Consider the following 18,962-nt stretch of genomic DNA (forward strand, 5'->3'; position numbering starts at 1 on the left):
CATTCATAACATTTTTCAGTAGGGCACATGTCTACCACTTGGGTAGCTTAGGGGTACTCTTCACAAATATGTTTGTCCTAAACTGGATTGCATTTAGCTTTATTTGTTGAGAATATACTGCATAGAATAGAGCCAGATCAACCACATGCCGACCAGCGCACAAAGTTATACGTCAGCACAATGGCTGGGCAAATGGGTGTACAGGTACGTCCCATTTAAGATGCGGCATTGTGGGTGCGCCGCTTGCTCCGCAACCATGATCGTGCCACAAAGCGGAAGAACGGGCAGATGCCTTTTGTAAACAAGGCATTTCCCCGTTTTGCCTAGTGACATGACAGAGATCACTGCTCTCTGTCATAGGGAGCAGTGATCGCTGTCATGTGAGTAGTAGCCCACCCCCCCCCCCACAGTTAGAATCACTCCCTAAGACACACTTAACCCCTTGATCGCTCCCTAGTGTTTAACCCCTTCCCTGCCAGTGTCATTTACACTGTAATCAGTGCATTTTTATGTCAAAATTGTCCGATGTGTTCGCTATAATGGCGCAGTCACGATAAAAAACGCAGATCGCCACCATTATGAATAAAAAAAAAAAATTATAATAAAAATGCCATAAAAATATCCCCCATTTTGTAGACGCTCTAACTTTTGTGCAAACCAATCAATATATGCTTATTGCAATATTTTTTTTTTTTACCAAAAATATGTAGAAGAATACATATCGGCCTAACTGGGGAAGAAAAAAGTTTTTTTTATATATATTTTTGGGGGATATTTATTATAGCAAAAAGTAAAAAATATTGCTTTTTTTTTTCACAATTTTCGCTTTTATTTTTGTTTATAGCGCAAAAAAGAACCGCAGAGGTGATCAAATATCACCAAAAGAAAGCTCTATTTGTGGGGAAAAAAGTACAGCAATTTTGTTTGGGTGCAGCGTTGCATGACCGCACAATTGTCAGTTAAATCGACGCAGTGCCGAATCGCAAACAAGCGCTCTGGTCAGGAAGGGGGTGAATCCTTCCGGGGCTAAAGTGGTTAACACAGTCAGCTATGTACAAGGACACCTGGAAGTCCGATTCTGTGTAAACGGCCATAAATTTTATAGAAAGTGTCTGCAGTATTCCTTATTATTGTGATTGTCATCGGGGCTCTGGTATGACATGTAAGGAGGAGATGAGTTTACAGTAGAGGTTGCTCATAATCTGGACACGTCACGTGCTTTTAGTTTGGTCATGGAGAGAGCGTGATCGAAATTCCTCTGTGACTCAGCAAATCCTTTACTGCTGTTGGTCTATTTTAAACCTCCATAAAGGAATACACCTTGGTGAGCTGCTCACAGCTGTGTGGGCTGATGTGCTGGGCCCATCCTCCTCTATGAACGTATTTCTGTCTTTGTGAATTAGTGTTGGTTTTATGTCATTTTCAGTTGCTGCCTACAGCTGCCAACTCCAGCATTTTCTCTTCCTTGTTTCTGAATAATTTTAACCATTTTTCTTCTTTAATTAGGTTGTTTAGCTTGTGGGCAGCCAAAGGGTCTTCCCCTCTTTCCTATGCAGAAGTGCATAACTGGAAGATCCCCTAGACCAGCCTTTCTCAACCTTTTTACCCCTGAGGAACCCTTGAAATACAATTTCAGGTTCTTTGGGAACCCCTGCTAAAAAGAATGATGCCTACAGCTCTTGATACATTAGTGTGATTTATATATCAAAGAAAGTTTTTAATATACCGCAAGAATAAATAATGCAGGGTATCGAGTTTCCACTCTAAGCCCTTGTACACACGGTCAGAGATTCCGACAACCAAATCCGTTGGATTTTGTCCGAAACTGTTGCATGCACACGGTCGGACAAAGTTGTCAGAAAATCCGACGTGATTACGTTATTTCGTTATGATGGGACTACGTTCATGCTAGTAGCCAATAGCTTTGATGTAGGAATTTGATCTGAGCATGCGTGGCACTTTGTCCGATCAGAATTCTCTACAAGTGATCGGAGTATGTCCAATCGGAGCATTTTGTCGGAAAATTTTACCGGCAAGTTGGAAAAGTTGGTCTGTCGGATACTCCGACGGAAACAGTCCGATGCAGTCCACACACAGTTGGAATATCCGACAAAATGGTCCGATCGGACACATTCCGTCGGAATCTCCGACCGTGCGTACAAGGGCTAACATTAGTGGTCCGTTTGAAAGTAATGGGAAATGATCCACTTGCATTGGTGATCAGTGAAGGTGGGAGATCAATCCACCATTGCTCAAAGCTCAAGGAACCCCTGGCAACCTCAGGAGGAACCCTGGTTGAGAAACACTGCCCTAGACCAACCCCCTGCTTAGAGCTTGATATGCTATAACATCAGGATAATGTCTAGCTGGGGTTGGCCATCCTTACAGTTAAAAGGAGAATTGCAGCTTTCTCAAAACAAAATAAAGGGGGATAAAAATTATAAGAAGCAAACATTTGCAGTTCTTTTTTTGCATTTTGCATTTGAGCCTGCACCTCATTGCAACCATGACCATAGGATAGTGAATGTAATGCTCTGGCCCCTGCAGACTATTCCTCCAGCTCAGGTCTGCACTGAGGTATGGACGGGACCTTCAGCTACCGAACTGAAGGAAGTATAAATGGACTACAAGTGCTTGTGCTCCTTAGAGAACTAAAGTCCCAAAATGTGGGGGTAACATAAAACATGGTCAGGAAGGTGGATTTAACTATTAAAGCTCACTATACACATTACAATCTGTTTTAGGGCCGGAAAAACTAATCGATTAATCGATTATGAAATGAATCGATTACTATTTTCATGATCGATTAATCGGCCACTAACATAATGGGGTTAAAAAAAAACAAATTTAAAATTAGCCCTTTATAGTCCAAAAAGAGCAAATTTCTACTGTAAATATTACTTTCACTGTCCTATAGTAAAAAATGAACCCCTTACAGTAGCGATTATTTGCTCTTTTTGTACTAATTTTAGTTTTTTTTAATCCCATTATGTTACTAAACCTCTCAGGCCTGGGTCACACCTCTGTGTTTTTTGGTGCTTTTTGCAGAACTACACACTACAGTTCATTGACAAGGTTTCCTATGGGACAAGTTCACATCCATGATTTTTTCAGCTGCTGCGTATTTGGAAAAGACAAGGACTTTTTTTTTAAAGCAAAACGGTTCTATTTTGTTTTTTTGTTTCAATATACTTCAATGGAGAAGCTGCAGAAAAGCATGTAATAATGCGTTTTTGCGGCAATTTGTGTTTTTTAATCTGCCCAATAACAAATTGGCCAAAAAACTTTAAAAATGCAAATCGCAGCAAAATTACCTTTATTTTATTTTTATTTTTTAAAGGTTATTAAGGGCCGGTTCACACTGCGGGCGATGCGAGGCGACACGACTTGCCTCGCCGCAATCTGACAAGTCGCCCCCGTTCTGTACAATGGAACCGTTCTAAGAGGAGCGACTCGAGTCGCTCCGACTCAGAAAAAAGGTTCCTGTACTACTTCTGGGCGACCTCGGGGCGACTTGCATTGACTTCTATACAGAAGTCATTTGCAAATCGCCGCTGAGGTCGCGGCGAGGCAAGTCGGTGTCGCCTCGCATCGCCCGCAGTGTGAACCGGCCCTAACCGATTATTCGATTAATCTAAACAATAATCGGCCAGCTAATCGATTATGAAAATAATCGTTAGTTGCAGCCCTAATCTGTTTGCACAATCTACTTTAGATATATCAACAACATGGAGTGTGGGGGGGCCTAGGGAATTTAAAGTGCCGTTACTGAACTTTACTTTAGGAATTGTAGTTCCCTGTCAGTCAATTTGTATACAATCAGGCAGGACCTTGCATTACATGGTTTTGGTAAAGGAAAAACTCAGCAGAAAAACTGATAGTGTGTATGGGGCTTAATACAATGTTTTGTTTGGGCAGGCTCTCATGCTACATAAATGTTTTGAAATGTAGTTGGCCTTGGGAACCATTTAGAGGGGCAGATAAGCTGCTCTGTTATTATAGAGCTATTTATTCCAAAATGCATGCAGCTGTTTCTGGTTGTTGGCCTTCAGATTGAATTAATTTGGTTTTCAAGCTCTGCACAAATTCATTTTTTTTCTGTCCTTTTAATATTTAGTCTTTTTTTTTCCCCAAAGAGCCCTGGAACTCCAGCCATTCTCCATTAAACCTCTGTTAAGAAGAGCAATGGCATACGAATCCCTTGAGCGGTACAGACAGGCGTATGTGGACTATAAGGTGGCACTTCAGATAGACAGTGGAACACAGTTGGCCAATGACAGTATTAACAGGTACGTTTTTCTAGTCAAATGAAATTCTAACAGACCACAGTTTGTAAAAATACTCCACTTCATGTTAAAAGATTTGCAGTTATGCCAGGGTAAGAAACAATTTCTGAAGCACATGAGCCCATTTGCTGCTGCCTCTTTGTCTCTAACTAAAACATCAGACTGGGCAACTGAAAACTGCTAAAGTGCAAGAAGGAGAAAAAAATGGCTTGGACTTATTTGTATTTGCATACTTGTATGGTAAAAGTCCAGATTGAGCTACTGAGCTCTGTAAGCAAAAGTCGTCTTTCAGCAAAACGGATAAGGATCCATCTACCTGACTAAAAAAGAAAAAAATTGTGTGTGTGTATATGTATATATATATTAGCAGATTGTTAAGCAGAACCTTAAAGCTGAGCTTCAGGTGGGTATAAGAGACACAACTGAATGCATATTGGTCATCATTATTGCATTGAGGGCCTATTTACACTAGTTCCAGTAGGACTGCATTGGGTGGCTATTCTAGCGCAGTCCCACCGCAGGACAGGGTAAAATGCCTCGTCTCATACCTGGGTGGTTCACATCACCACAATGTGGTGGTGGGTGCTGAACAAAAGTACAGCATGCACTACTTTTATTTTTTCAGTGCAGCACAGTGTGACCGCCTTGTACTGCGATGCGGCCAGTAGAACTTAATGAAATGTCACTATGTTTTATTTATTTATAATGAAAAAAATAAAAGTTAACAGTGCAATGCTCCACAATTAGCAAATAAATACTCCAATCATCCTAAAGCACGCCAGTGTCTGCTATTGAATGCAGCCGCTGGTGTGAACCAGTCATAAATGTATTTTTATGCAAGCAGTGTAAGTACCTAATTTTGACTTTGACAGCCTCTTGCAGTTCTGTATACCAGAGATCAAATAGGGGGAGGGAAAAGTAGCTCAAAGCTAATCGGGTGTACTGCTGTGCATACTAATGAGAGAAGAGAGCAGAATGTGCTGCTTCTCCTTTTACTGTCAAGTCTTAAACTGGGAACAGGCCCCCTTCCTTGCCAGACAGGGCTGTGCTGTGTAGCAGAGCTGTGTAAATCTCATAAATGCAAATTCTTTGGCAGGTAAAACCTCTACCTTTTATGTATTTCATCTGCCTTTTTAGCCATTTGCTTGGAGTTCAGCTTTCAATTAACGTTTTTTTTTAAATGACATGAACATCCACTGTTCATCCATGTCAGGTGATTAAGAGCCGGTTCACACAGGGGCGACTCTTCAGGCGACTTAGCCGCCTGACAAGTCGCGTCCCGTTCTGTAGTATGGAACCGTTCTAATAGGAGCGTCTCAAGTCGCTCCGACTTAGAAAAAGGTTCCTGTACTACTTTTGGGGCGACTTGCATTGACTTCCATACAGAAGTCATTTTGCAAGCCGCCGCTGAAGTCAGATGCCAGTCGTCTGAGGCGGTCGTGCTGCCTCAGTGTGAACCGACTCTTAGCCATTGCCTTCCCAGCATAGATTCATAGAATATTGTACAAAACTCTGCAACCCGTCCAATGCAAACTGATGCCAAATGTTTTTCAAAGTGCACTAATGTAATAACTTATATGCAATAGTACGGTATGTCTGATCATGTAGATAAGCTTTTTAAGACCTTTTTTGTTTTAAATTCTGTTGACTCTCACAAGGAATGTAGAAAGATGTTTGCAATGTTAACGACCACGTAACACATATATGCAGCAGCAAGAAAAGTGGGCTTCAACACTCAAGCACTACACATATGTATCCATGAGAGAATGCTAACCGCACTTTCCCAGCACTGAGGCTGAGCTGACCGATGGCTCTCAATCAGGGTTTCTGATCAGGAGTCAGCGGGACACGTTCCTGATCATGTGACTGCTGTGAGAGACAATCACAGCAGTCACATGATACAGAAGCCAATGCTTCTCCTGGGCATTAATGCTCATTTTAAAGTGCTGCTGGGAGTTGGCATTAAGACATCAAAAGAGAGGAAATATTTCCATTGTGTTCTTAGACTACAGTACACAGTTTATATTAATATATTAACTATAATGTTGTCCAAACAGAATTACCAAAACATTAATTGATCTGGATGGACCCAACTGGAGAGAGAAACTGCCACCAATTCCATCAGTGCCTGTGTCCACGCAGATTCACCTACAAGAGAAAAACATGGCCGCTGGAAAGACTTCAAAGAACAGCGCACCAGAAAGGGACACTGGTATGTGACGTGCGGCTGACTATTTTGGCTTACATTTTCAGGTTGGATGATCTCCAGAAAGATTTTTGAATGCTTCTTCTATTCTAGTGGATATCTGCTTTACAAAACCATTTTCCATGAATGCAGCCCACAGTAGAATTTTTATTTTTTTATTATTCAACCGGGGGGGTTGAAAGAAAAAAAAAATGACCCAATTCCCCCATCAACACATTTGAGGTGGATGAGGAAATACTCCCACTGAGCCTTTTTTTATTCTGACAACGAGGAGACTTTCACATCGTCAGAATACACTGCGCACTGCTGCCAGCTATAGCCAGCGGCTATCAAGAGATAGATCGACTTCTGTACAACTGCCCTGTGCATATATGGACCAAAATTAAAATGTGTCTGGTTTCTGATGAACTGGTCAAATTTTATTCCATGTGGCCAGTTTAAGTAGTAAGATGCCAAAGTTAAACAAATACATGACAAACAATGTCAATGAAAAGGTTTTACAGAAAGAGAACATCTTAATAAACATAGCTTTGTTCCCAGACAGGCCAATCCATTATCATCAAGTTTTTAGAATTCCAAACAAAAGGATGCTCACCATTTTATTGTCAGATGATTGCAGTGACTCCCTTGAAAGTCGACTGGACTTTGCACCGGAGATTTGCTGACTTTCCCGTGAGTCAGTGCATGGTTCTGATATTACAGACTGGCTGCCACTCCTCCAGCTTGGCATTCCGAATACCTGATGACTTGGCTAGATTGAATGAACATATTTTATCAATTGCTTCTTTGAAGTAGAAGTGTCTAATTTTCATATTGTATTTGAACATTTTTGATCTGAAAAATGCTTGGGTTTATAAATATTTGATTAGGTAGATTAACAGGTGAGAAAAACAAACTCTCCAACACCTTATTCCAAAAATCAGCTCTGTTTTATCAAACTTCACCATCGTTAAATTATGTCCATCCTGTTCTGAATATCAGGACTGGTTTGTCAAAATATAGACAATTGGTCTATTTGCTGGATTTCCGCACAAAAAATGTTAATATTGTGACATAGCACTGACATGTCCTAATACAGGGAAGCCTGGGCGTGTTGCTGCTTGTACAGCATTCCACACATTGCAGAAAATATTAACATGTAATATATGTAAACAGTCATGTGTGCGTTATACCAACTATCTGAAATGAACTTTATATTTAGCATTTGTTTGGTCAGTTGGTAATTGTGACAGACCCAGTCAGGACAGGGGCTTTTGGAGGGGACTGCAGGGTGGTCTCTTGCCTACTGACTATGGGCCCTGGCTTTTCAGGGAACACTACTCTTTGGGAGGTGTGTGCCTGGGGGACCCATGGAGTGGTCTTGTTTGGATTCAAGTCCATATCTCCCCAAAACACAAAGACTTTGGGAACCGGAGGTTCCATATGCATATTTGGAGACTTTATACCTCAAACCAGCAATGACTGTAGATGTTAACATAATCATCTCAAACCACTGGGGTCACCTGCCATAATGTGGTTATTGTAAGTAGCTCCCATAGTTTGCCTCCTCATGCCACGTACACACGATCAGAATTATGGTCGGAAAAAGGTCTGATGGTTTTCCAGACGGAATTCCACTCAAGCTGTCTTGCCTACACACGGTCACACCAAATTGCGACCATCAAGAGCGCAGTGTACAACGGGACTAGAAAAAGGAAGTTCAATAGCCAGTAGCCAATAGCTTCCGTCTCGTAGTTGAATCTGAGCATGCGTGAGTTTTTGCGCGTCAGAATTGCATACACACGATCGGAATTTCCGAAGTTTTTCCGTCTGGAAAATTGAGAACATGCTCTCAAATTTTTGCTGGCGGGAATTCGGGCAGCTAAATTACGATGGAGCATACACACTGTCGCATTTTCTGATGAAAAGCTCTCATCAGTCTTTTGCTGGCCGCAATTCCGATCGTGTGTGTATAGTGTCTTCCTCTCATTGTTGGACCCCCTATTGTTTGTGTCTGTCTTTTTGTCTATGTGTTTATACTTGTAATAATGTGTACTGTACAGTACTTTGTATTCAGGGTTGTAGGTGCCAAATAGTATGGTCACCTAGACTGATTTAAGTGCCTGGTTAAGCAGTTAAGTTAATTAAGTTAGCTCATGTTGGTTGTTCATTAGTTACTGATTTAATTATTTGTTGAAAAGTTTGAATGTTCCTGTGTCTCATGTTACTGGATGCACAGTTTACCCTCGCCCTGTGTCATTATGCAAAGTATGGGGATTGTCCCAAAGTGTATAAATATCTCTTTGTGCCTGTTTCAATAAACAGTTTTGATGTTTTTCACCACCCTAAACTGTGTCCCGACTAGTGACTGGGTGGACCGGCGGGGTCTTGTAACGTTCTATTACTGGGCAAGGGAAGCTTATATGATGGACATACTCCTCTTGAATACCAGGTCCATCACAGTAGTTTCTTAGCAGGTAGATGGCTGGACTCTGATTCACTTAGTTTTATTTTACATGCACTACATGCATGGTCTGCTGTTGTCTTCTGCTTCCCCAAACCCTTGCTTTAACATCTAAGATAAAGGTGTAAACAAGACCAGTACGGGAAGAAAATAAGATATTAAACTCCACCGCAGCTGGCTTTTGTGGTAAGGGGCGATGCCAACAATCTCTCCCGGTGAGGTCCCGATCAGTGCTGAGTACTCCAAATCCAGTGAAAAGATGCTTCAGCACAGTGCTAAGAACGTCTTCTCAGCAAGATCTGGGGTACGCCACATTCCCGGGGATCCCTCCAGAAGGGGAATAACATCACCCTCGCCTAGGCACCCCAGGTGGTAACCAGGGAAAGCTGAGTGTACATATATATTTTTTTTTTACCTGCGTTTAAAAAAAAATAAAAAAATCTATATATATTTCCAGTGACTATGCAAGTATGCAAGAGGCAGGGGACAAATTTAAACAGTCAACCTTTTTAGGTGCAGGGTCCAGTTTAAAGTAGATGGAAACTTGAATTGAATGACATTTATCTTGTGAAAATGTGTGTCAGGAACAATTACCATACTCTTTATCCTTATCTATCTATCTATCTATCTATCTATCTATCTATCTATCTATCTATCTATCTATATATTCTCTTTGCATGTCAGTGCTGCTGATCTCCTTCAGCCTCTTTGCAGTCACTTCCTGTCTATATGCCTGCACTGCAGTGATAGCTATATAGCATTTTTTTAGGGCAGGTTTTCTGTTAGTGTCAATAGTGGAATATGTCAATGCAATGTGTGTTGGCATGGCTGGTACTGTCTCCATTGGAAGGCTGTAGTTAGCAATGCTGGAGAAAAATTTGAAGGCGGGGCGGAACGTTGTCACTCCATACCAGAAAATGCCTGAACAGTTAGTTCCGTAAATACCTGTAATAATTAAAGAAATTTAAAAAAAGGACTATCATGACACTATTGAAAGGAATAATTGTATCAAAAACTGTAGATTTAAGAATATTGAAAATTAAGTTAATATGTTAACGTGTTATGAGATTTAAGTAATTGTATTTACGTATACTTTACTACTTTTTTTTTATGTTTTTATTGAGATTTATCAAACATACACAATTAACATAACACAATAATATGCATAAGAACCTCAATCCCTCAAGGGATTGCACAAAACATAATGAAAAACAGATAAACAGCTTCTATATGTCTAGGTATAAAGATATAGCAACATTACTCAATAATACTGAGAAGTCCCATAAGAGTTAATATTCCATATTTAGTAGGAGTACAGCATCCAGAACCGTATTACACCAAGCCTGAGGAAACTCTTCCACCAAGGATTCTATTGTGAAATAGGTGCAATGGGGCAAGTTCTGGGGTGTCTAACCATGCATCTCAAATTTGTTAAAATTTTGTTGGGCTACCCCAACGTTGGTAAAATACTGTGCAAGAATACTTTAAATTTAACATCAGTCGTAATCGACTCCCTGCAATTCTATTGGCCAGATCCCTGGGCACATGTCTGGTACACTTGGAAGCATTTTCCAAAGAGTCTTCTTGGCAGATTTATTAAAAGCGGAGTTCCACTTGGTTTTGTGTTGACTAAAAGTCAACCGCTAAAAAAAGTGTAGCTGCTGACTTTTAATAAACACATACTCACCTGTCCCACGGTCCAGCAATGCAGCTGCCCGAACCCTCACTTCTCTCCCTCACTTCTCTCCCTCACTTCTCTCCGGCGCCGGCATCACAAGTGTGGGCACTTGGCTGTGACAGCTTGGGGCTTCACAGCCGGGTGTGCTCTGCGCATGCTGTGCCTTCCCAATGCCCTAGGCAGTGGAAGTGGGAGCAGGTACCTGTCAAAACAAGGTACCCATCAAATATGTCATGTCAGGGGGTCTAGGAGTGCTTAAAGCGGAAGTTCCACTTTTGAATAGAACTTTAAGAGTTAGATGACCACATCCTCCCTCAACCCTCCCCAGTTGCTCAACTTGGGAACGGTATGCAGCATGAGGTAACACATGTGCCTAGCAAATTTGTACACACATACTACAGCCAACTCAGACTGAAGCTAATTAACTTACCAGCATTTCTTTGAAGTGCAGGAGGAAACCAAAATACACAGAGGAAAGCCATAAAAACACATGGAAAACATGCAAACTTCATGCAGATGGCCAAGATTCAAACCACAGTGCTGCACGGCATAAGTGCTTATTACTAAGTCACTGTGCTGCTCTTTAACCTGTTTATTCACTAGTAAGACTGTGAATTGGTTCTCAAATATTTGTGTGTCCTCTGAACCCGAGAGCTGAGTGACAGCATCATTATCTAATATTACTGCTTTATGCAGAGTGCCAGGTTGAACAATCTGGATAATTTTATGGTTAGTAGTTTATACAACACCATAAAGATAAGTACAGGGTTATTTAATAATACAGGTAAGGGATCAACACCTACCAATCAGATTTCACCTTTTATAAGTTAAGGGCAGTTAGAACATGCAATGTTAAATTGTTGTAGTGTCTGTGCATACAGACTGATTGATGATTTCCCAACCAATGTGGGGACCAGTAAGTTAGGAGTTAGCACGCTTGACATACAGAGCTTGTTGAGCTGCTTGCTGAGCTAGTTACATACAGTAGTTAGTCTGGTTGATAAAAAGACACAGGTCCATCTAGTTCAGGGGTGCCCAACCAGTGGCCTGCGGAGCCCTCTGATGTGGCCCGCGACCTCCTGCTCTGGGATGGCTGGTTGGCAATCTCATAGCATCAGTATTGTGAATGAAGGTGACGGTACGAGACGCAAGCGAAGCAGAGAGGCATAAGGTGCTGATTCCTGTGAAGCGCCGCCTCCTGTCGCAGGCGGAGTGTTACCAAATGCACTCTGCCTGGGACAGTAACAGTCGGCGATACCTGAATGGAAGACTTTTAATATAGGTAAGTTTTTATTACTAAAATCACAATGTATATCTGGGCATATCTGTTCTTCAGTGGTTACTGAGCTGCTTTCAAGCTGATTTACAGGTGCAGCGGAATGCAACTGTAGGTTACCAGCACTGAGCCATAGACTTCTGTTATTACCTGCCAGTTTGGTGTGCTTTCAGAAAGTGAACTTCATCTGCAGGATATAATAGATGTCTATGGCAAAGTGCAGTTAACCTACAGGAAAGCCACCGGTGCACTACTTTGTGGTAAACCCTAGCGCATCAGCTTGAAAGCAGCCTTAGACCCCTTTCACAAAATCGATCCGACCCAATTAGACCATCTATTCACCTCTATGGTGTGGCAAATGTAAACGAACTACTGTCTGTTTACACCCGCCTACCTCCAATCTGATCCGCAAAAAAATAAAAATAAGGGGATCCGTTCCCTTCCATCCGAGCAGATCAGATTGGAGGGCCCATAAAGTAGAGTGGGCTGTGTCATTATCCACTCTGCATAAGCAGAGTCCACTCATTGTGACCAGTTATCAAGTCGCTTAAAGTGGTTGTAAACCCTTACAAACCACTTTGACCTACAGGTAAACCTAGATTAAGGCTTCCCTGTAGGTCCAGGAAATATCTCCTAAACCTACACGACATTGTAACATCGCTGGCTCCTGTGTCAGGTAAGTGACACATAATGGGCTACTATGTGATGCATAGTAGCTCATTATGCTTTACCTTTTTCAAGGAGACAAAGAGGAAGTAAACCCATCAGAGTTTACTTCCTCTTTAAGTGGCCCTCGCTCTTCAAAAGGTTGGGCACCCCTGATCTAGTTCAACCAATAAAAAGAGGAAAACAAAAAAGGAACAAACAACAAAAAACATTTTTTACAATTCTATATACACAATCCCATACCCACATTTGATCCAGAGGAAGGCAAAAAAAAAAAACAACAATGCATGATCCAATTTTCTCCAGCAGGGGAAAAAATGCCTTCATGATCCCCCGGGGGCAATCGGATATTCCCTGGATCAACTTTACCTATAAATATTAGTATCCAGTTATGTTATGTACATTTAGGAAATAATCCAGGCCTTTTTTAGGGCAATCTACTGGACAAAACCACCTCTTTAGGGAGTCTATTCCACATTTTCACAGCTCTTACTGTGAAGAAGCCTTTCAGCTGGATTGGCAGAATGATCAGAGATGGAGATGGAAGTCCATGTGATCTCTCTGTTTATGTGTTTGTGCCTGGTGCTCAGGTTTCCTCCTGCAGTCTAATGCCCTGTACACACGATCGGATATTCCGATAACAAAATCCATCAGATTTTTTCCAATGGATGTTGGCTCAAACTTGTCGCACAAAGTTGGTCGGAAATTCCAAACGTCAAGAACGCAGTGACGTACAACACGTACCACGACGAGCCAAAAAAATTACGTTCAATAGCCAATGCTTGTCTTCAGCTTTATTCCGAGCATGCCTGGCACTTTGTGCGTCGGAATTGTCTACACACGATCGGAATTTACGCAAACGGATTTTGTTGTCGGAAAATTTGAGAAAAAGATCTCAAATTTTGTGTGATGGAAATTCCGATGGAAACAGTCTGATGGAGCCTACACACGGTTGAAATTTCCAACAACAGGCTCCGATCGCACATTTGCCGTCAAAGTCCGACCGTGTGTACACGTCATAACACTTGTAGGTTGGTCAGTTTTTAGTTCAAATTGGCATGTTTGTGTGTCAAAAGGAAAGAGAGGAAAAGCATCTGAAAGCAGAATGTAACATTTATTGCAGTATTAAAGTATGGCACGGTATAAAACTCAAAGCCGCACTTTGATGACATCAACCATTCCGTTTATTGAAAGAAACCAGCTTCTGCACAGTCACCACCCATTGGCTACGCCTACTGACACGTTTCACCTGGATTGGGCTCAATCAGTTTACTGTGCAAATGCCAGTGTCTTTTAATAAAATAACTGGATGAAGCCATCAGAGTAGAGTCAGATGTGCTCCTTTGTGGAACTAGCACCTGCTGTAGAAGTTGAGCTGAGAAGCTATTCACAGGAGACTTGGAGCGGCGCTGACCGGTTTTCCTTATAAGTATGGTTTTGCCCATCTAGGTTACTGGCGGACTTACACTTATAGGTCTAGTTTGGCTATAAACACTTGATAGTCAGAGATTCCTGTATATTGGTTGACTTGGTGGTGTAGGATTCCCTCAGGTAAAGTCAGCTTGTGATAGCAGGCCAGACTTGTCTTGGTGTCTCGTATACCTGTAATGTTTTATATTCAATTCGAAAATTAGAAAAAAAATATGCTTCTTATAGATTTCCAATTGCCCTGACTTTTGCTTATGTGCGTTTCCCCTTTTACCTCCAGCACACTGCTCCATTCAATAGTGCTCCTCTGCCTAAGCAGAGCCGTTTATTGGCGTAGAGTGCAGGGGTTGTCTCAGACCACTGGAAGACCCAGTGCACCGCTCCAACCAACAGCTCTCTCTCTCCTCAAAGTAAGGAGCTCGCTCTCCCAAAAGTAAAGGCAGAAGGTTTTTAATGTTAATGCATTCTGTTCATTAAGATAAAAAACCTTCTGTGTGCAGCAGCCCCCCTAATACTTACCTGAGCCCTTCTCTATCAAGCGATGTTGCACAAGCCTGGGACTCTGCTCCTGATTGGCTGAGACACAGCAGCAGCGCCATTTCCTTCCGCTACTGTCAATCAGGAGAGAGAGGGGGTGGGGCCGGGCAGACTCCGTGTCTGAATGGACACAGGGTGCTGTGACTCGGCTCGGGGGCACTTGACAGGAGGGAGGGACCTGAGAAGAGGAGGATCTGGGCTGCTTTGTGCAAAACCACTTCACAGAACAGGTAAGTATAACATGTTTGTTATTTTTAAAGGAAAAAAAAAGAGACTTTAGTATCACTTTAAAGTAGTTGTAAACCCCTTACAAACCACTTTGACCTACAGGTAAGCATAGATTAAGGTTTACCTGTAGGTCCAAGAGATATTTCCAAAAAGACAGCCACCGCTGTCTACGGCGCATGCGCCGTAGACAGCGGCGCGCAGGCGGACTGGGCACGCCGCAGATCGTGCTGATATGCCGCGAGTGTCGGCTCTCGTGCGCATGCGTGGGAGTGACATCATCGCAGCTCCGGCGAATCACAGCGCCAGAGCCACGAGACCCGGAAGTCGCTCCGGGATCCATGGCAGCGGCGAAGAGGAAGACGGAGGACCGCTTCGGGAGGCTTCGTTCTCAGGTAAGTTATTCATAATGAGCTAGTATGCTATGCATACTAGCTCATTATGCCTTTGCCTTGCAGGTTGCTTTTTTTGTTTTTTTCCCCCCATGGGTTTACAACCACTTTAAGCAATACTGTTTATTAGAGCAGGGTGCAGAGCGCATGTCAGACCACTGGAGACCCAGCACACTGCTCCAACCAATAGCTCTCTCTCTCCTTAAGCAATGCTGTTTATTGGATCAGGGTGCCAGGGGCATGTCAGACCATTGTAGGACAGGGAGAGGGTATTTATACTTGCTGCAGAACTAAAAATTCCTTAAAAAGCATATTTATTATTGTGTTTGCAACCTGACTGCATTATAACCATAAATACAGAGGCTTCAATTGGGATTTAATCTTCTTAGGATAGGAGTAGGTGTGAATGATTCTATGTACACTGTAACATATGTTCGCACAAATGTAAATTATGTTCAGTAAGAAAATAATAGTTCAGATTACACAAAATGAAATAGCAAGGGCTCTAATTGCATCGTGACTGCTGAACCTTTCTTCTGGTTCCCACCTACTGTGGTGGGCTGCAAGTTGCACACGGGATCTAAAATTTAAATCCCAGCTTGTGGATAGACATTGCATAGCCAGTACCAAAGGCCTAAGGATTTGTAATTCTGCTCAGCTAGTCGTGTGATCCATACACCTCCTGACACACAGGTCTTCAAAGTCCTGAATCTCTATGAAGACTACAGGGTTAACAGCCTGGTCTAGAACTCAATCCAACCTGCAACTGAACAATGAAGGGGGGGGAAGGGGGTGCAAAGAGGGGGTGAAGACAAAAACCAGTGCTGTTGTCAGCCATAGCAGCCTTGCGGATATCAGTGGTGGGAAAGAATTCTAGCAGGAGCTGTACTACCTTGAGGAACTAAGGGGAGTAAATAACTAAATGGCAAAGGTCAAAATAACACTTGAAAACTCTAAAAATAAATGTGCCCGGAGTTGGGTTTTAACTGTAGACACAACCACTCTACTGTTCTACAATGGATCAAGTAAGTAGTGATTAAATATGGTTGCCTCCATATAATAGGATTCTAAAAAAAGGGTCACCATGCATGTTATAATCTGACTGTAGAATCTTTATACAATCAACTTTAGATTTACCAAAACTATGTAATACCTCCTTTGTAATCTTTACAGTCGTTTTGTATCCAGTCAGGTAGGCCCTTGTAATGTGTGCTGAATTTAAGTTAATAAGGTTTGTAAAACAAATACATGCCATTATGGCATTTAAGCAAATCATGACTGCATTTGTCTAAAAAAAAAAAAAACTTTGATTTCTTTTTTCTTTTCTTAATACATTTAAATCAAGAGTGCTATAGGTTACATGAGATTGTATGGTTTGTTTTCTTCCAGAAAAATCTCCCGAGGAGAGGTTCCAGTCTCTGAAGCAGGAAGGAAATGAATATGTGAAGAAGTGTCACTATAGAGAAGCTGTGAAGAAATACACAGAATGTTTACAGATAAATCCAGAGGAATGTACCATATACACCAACAGGTGAGAAACAGTGACCACCAGTCCCATTCAAACATCCTGAGTCAGGGGAGGATCGGTAACCTTTGGCCTTACAGGCAAATACAACCAAGTTACCAGATATACTGTACTTCTTTCAGCACAGCTTCCTACGTGGCATTTGGTCACATGACCTTTCAGAGCCACAAAGGAAGTCAGCGCTAAAAGACTTCCCTATGCCAGATGCTGTGATCTCAGGTCTGAACAGCGAGCAGGTAGCTATATAAAGCCCAGTGGCTGTCACTGACTCTGGGTCCCAGACTGACTGCTGTCTAAATGTTATTACTGGGTCAGGGAGTAGATGCCTCCCAGCTCAATCTCCTCCTGAGTCCAACTCTAGTTGGAGAATCAAAGTTTGGATTTCATTGGTGGATGTGGCAAAACAGAACACTCTTATACAAGGATCCTTAAGCTATAGGGCCCATGAAATTCCTTTCCCTGGAACTAAAAATCCCAGTGTTCCTGGCAGTCATTGTGAGGATGCATATTGCCAGACCCTGACACGAGGATAGTAATAACCTTACACCACCTGAATGGAACCTCAATGATTTTTTTAAAGCATATACTGTATATAAAGTAGAGATGCTTCCTCTAGGAACCAACTTGATTCCATGTGTTGCCCTTCTACTTTAGGCAAGAGAATGGAGTCGACCATTAGGCCGGCCATAGATAGTACAGGCTGATTAAAAAAACAAAAAAAAAAAAGATTCCTCCATCTATACAAACAAGGTGGATAGAGGAATCCTCCCTACTGTGCCATTGTGTTCTGACAGCAGGACTTATTCACAGTCAGAACAAACTGATCAGGAAATTAATCATTAGATCGACTTCTGTCAAGTGGGAGTGGCCATACATTGGATCGAAATTCATCTGGTCCCTGCTGAACTGGCTGAATTTTAATCATCTATGTTAAGCTTCAGTTGGATGTCTTATGCCGTGTACACACGAGCGGACTGTATGGCGTACTTAGTCCGTCATACAATCCGACGGACAGTCCGTCATACTTTCGACTGAACGGACTTGACCACACACGGATGCACAAACAGTCCGTCGAAAGCTTGCGCGATGACGTGTACAGCACGTACGACGGGACTAGAAATAGACAGTCCAATACACAGCAAAGCACCCTTCCGCCGTGTAAATCCTTTCTGAGCATGCGCCATTCTTAGTCCGTCGAACTAGCCTACTGACGAGCGGATTGTCCGCTGAAACCAAAGTACAACGGACAGAATTTCTAAAAATCCGAAATACTTAGTACGCCAGACTGCACGCTGAAAAAGTCCGCTGAAGCCCACACATGAGCGGACTGTCCGCTGAAATGTGTTTCGACGGACTAAGTATGCCATACAGTCCGCCCGTGTGTACGCGGCACTAGGCTGTTGGGCAGAGTATTTGCTCCATATACAGTAGTTATATTGAGTAGAAAGGAGCATGTCACATTGTAAACTACCAATATGCCAGTTGCTGGCCACAATTTTAAGCCCAATCCTCCTCAGTTTATGCACATACTTTACATTTAGGTGAAACAAGATAAGCTTCCCATTATTATCTGCTCATTAGTAATGGATCTTATTCTTAAAGTGGAACTTTACCCATAACAACCTAAAAAAAATGTTCTTTAGCAAGGAACATACATTCCACATTAATAATTATGTTACCAAAATTAGTATGTGCTATAAATTGCCTCCAGCATTGTCCCTGTTTCTTCTTGCCGGAGGCTGCATATTTGCTGAAGCCCAGAGCCCCAGCAGCAGATCATAAAGCAGGACTAAACCTATCAATTTACCGGTTTCAAAAAAGTTACATCCCTGGAATTCCAGAAATGCAAACTGTCACGACGTTTGATTGTGTCCTCAGCCAAACTATCAAACCATAAAATGTCTGATGCCATAACTGATCACATGTGCAGCACTATGACAGTTGCAGTTGAAACAGAAGCAGCATTAAGGCTGTCAGCAGTTCGGCCTCTACAAACTCAACAGTGCCTAAAAAATGGAGAGCAACTGAGCATGTGCAGAGCAGGTTGAGACATTGTATTACTGGATTTTAAACGGTATAGAATTTTTTTACATGGCTATACCTGCAAAAGGGGCCAACCTGAAGTGATCTAGCAAGACTTCATTTTCTGCCTAAAGTTCCACTTTAAGATACAAAGATTCTTACTAAAATTGTCAAGGTGCCCGTACCTCAAAGATCAATTTGATATGCATGGTTGTCCAGCATGTATATAAACCAATGTGTTTACCTCAGCTCAGTGTCTATGTTTAGATAAAGGGAAA

General features: G+C 42.1%; 1 protein-coding gene across 2 annotated transcripts in view; it reads left to right on the top strand.

Annotated features, from left to right (window-relative positions):
• The window catches only part of SPAG1 (sperm associated antigen 1), a 127,217-nt gene that overhangs the window by 76,949 nt on the left and 31,306 nt on the right, over nucleotides 1–18,962 (top strand). For both annotated transcript variants that reach the window (XM_077493104.1, XM_077493103.1), the window contains exons 13-15: nucleotides 4,137–4,289; nucleotides 6,344–6,498; nucleotides 16,527–16,668. In XM_077493104.1, coding sequence (XP_077349230.1) covers nucleotides 4,137–4,289; nucleotides 6,344–6,498; nucleotides 16,527–16,668 — 450 coding nt within the window. The remainder of the gene's footprint in view (nucleotides 1–4,136; nucleotides 4,290–6,343; nucleotides 6,499–16,526; nucleotides 16,669–18,962) is intronic.

The sequence above is a fragment of the Lithobates pipiens genome, unplaced genomic scaffold (genome assembly GCF_037356315.1).
Source record: "Lithobates pipiens isolate NorthernLeopardFrog02 unplaced genomic scaffold, aLitPip1_a1.2 Scaffold_19, whole genome shotgun sequence".
Lineage (NCBI taxonomy): Eukaryota > Metazoa > Chordata > Amphibia > Anura > Ranidae > Lithobates > Lithobates pipiens.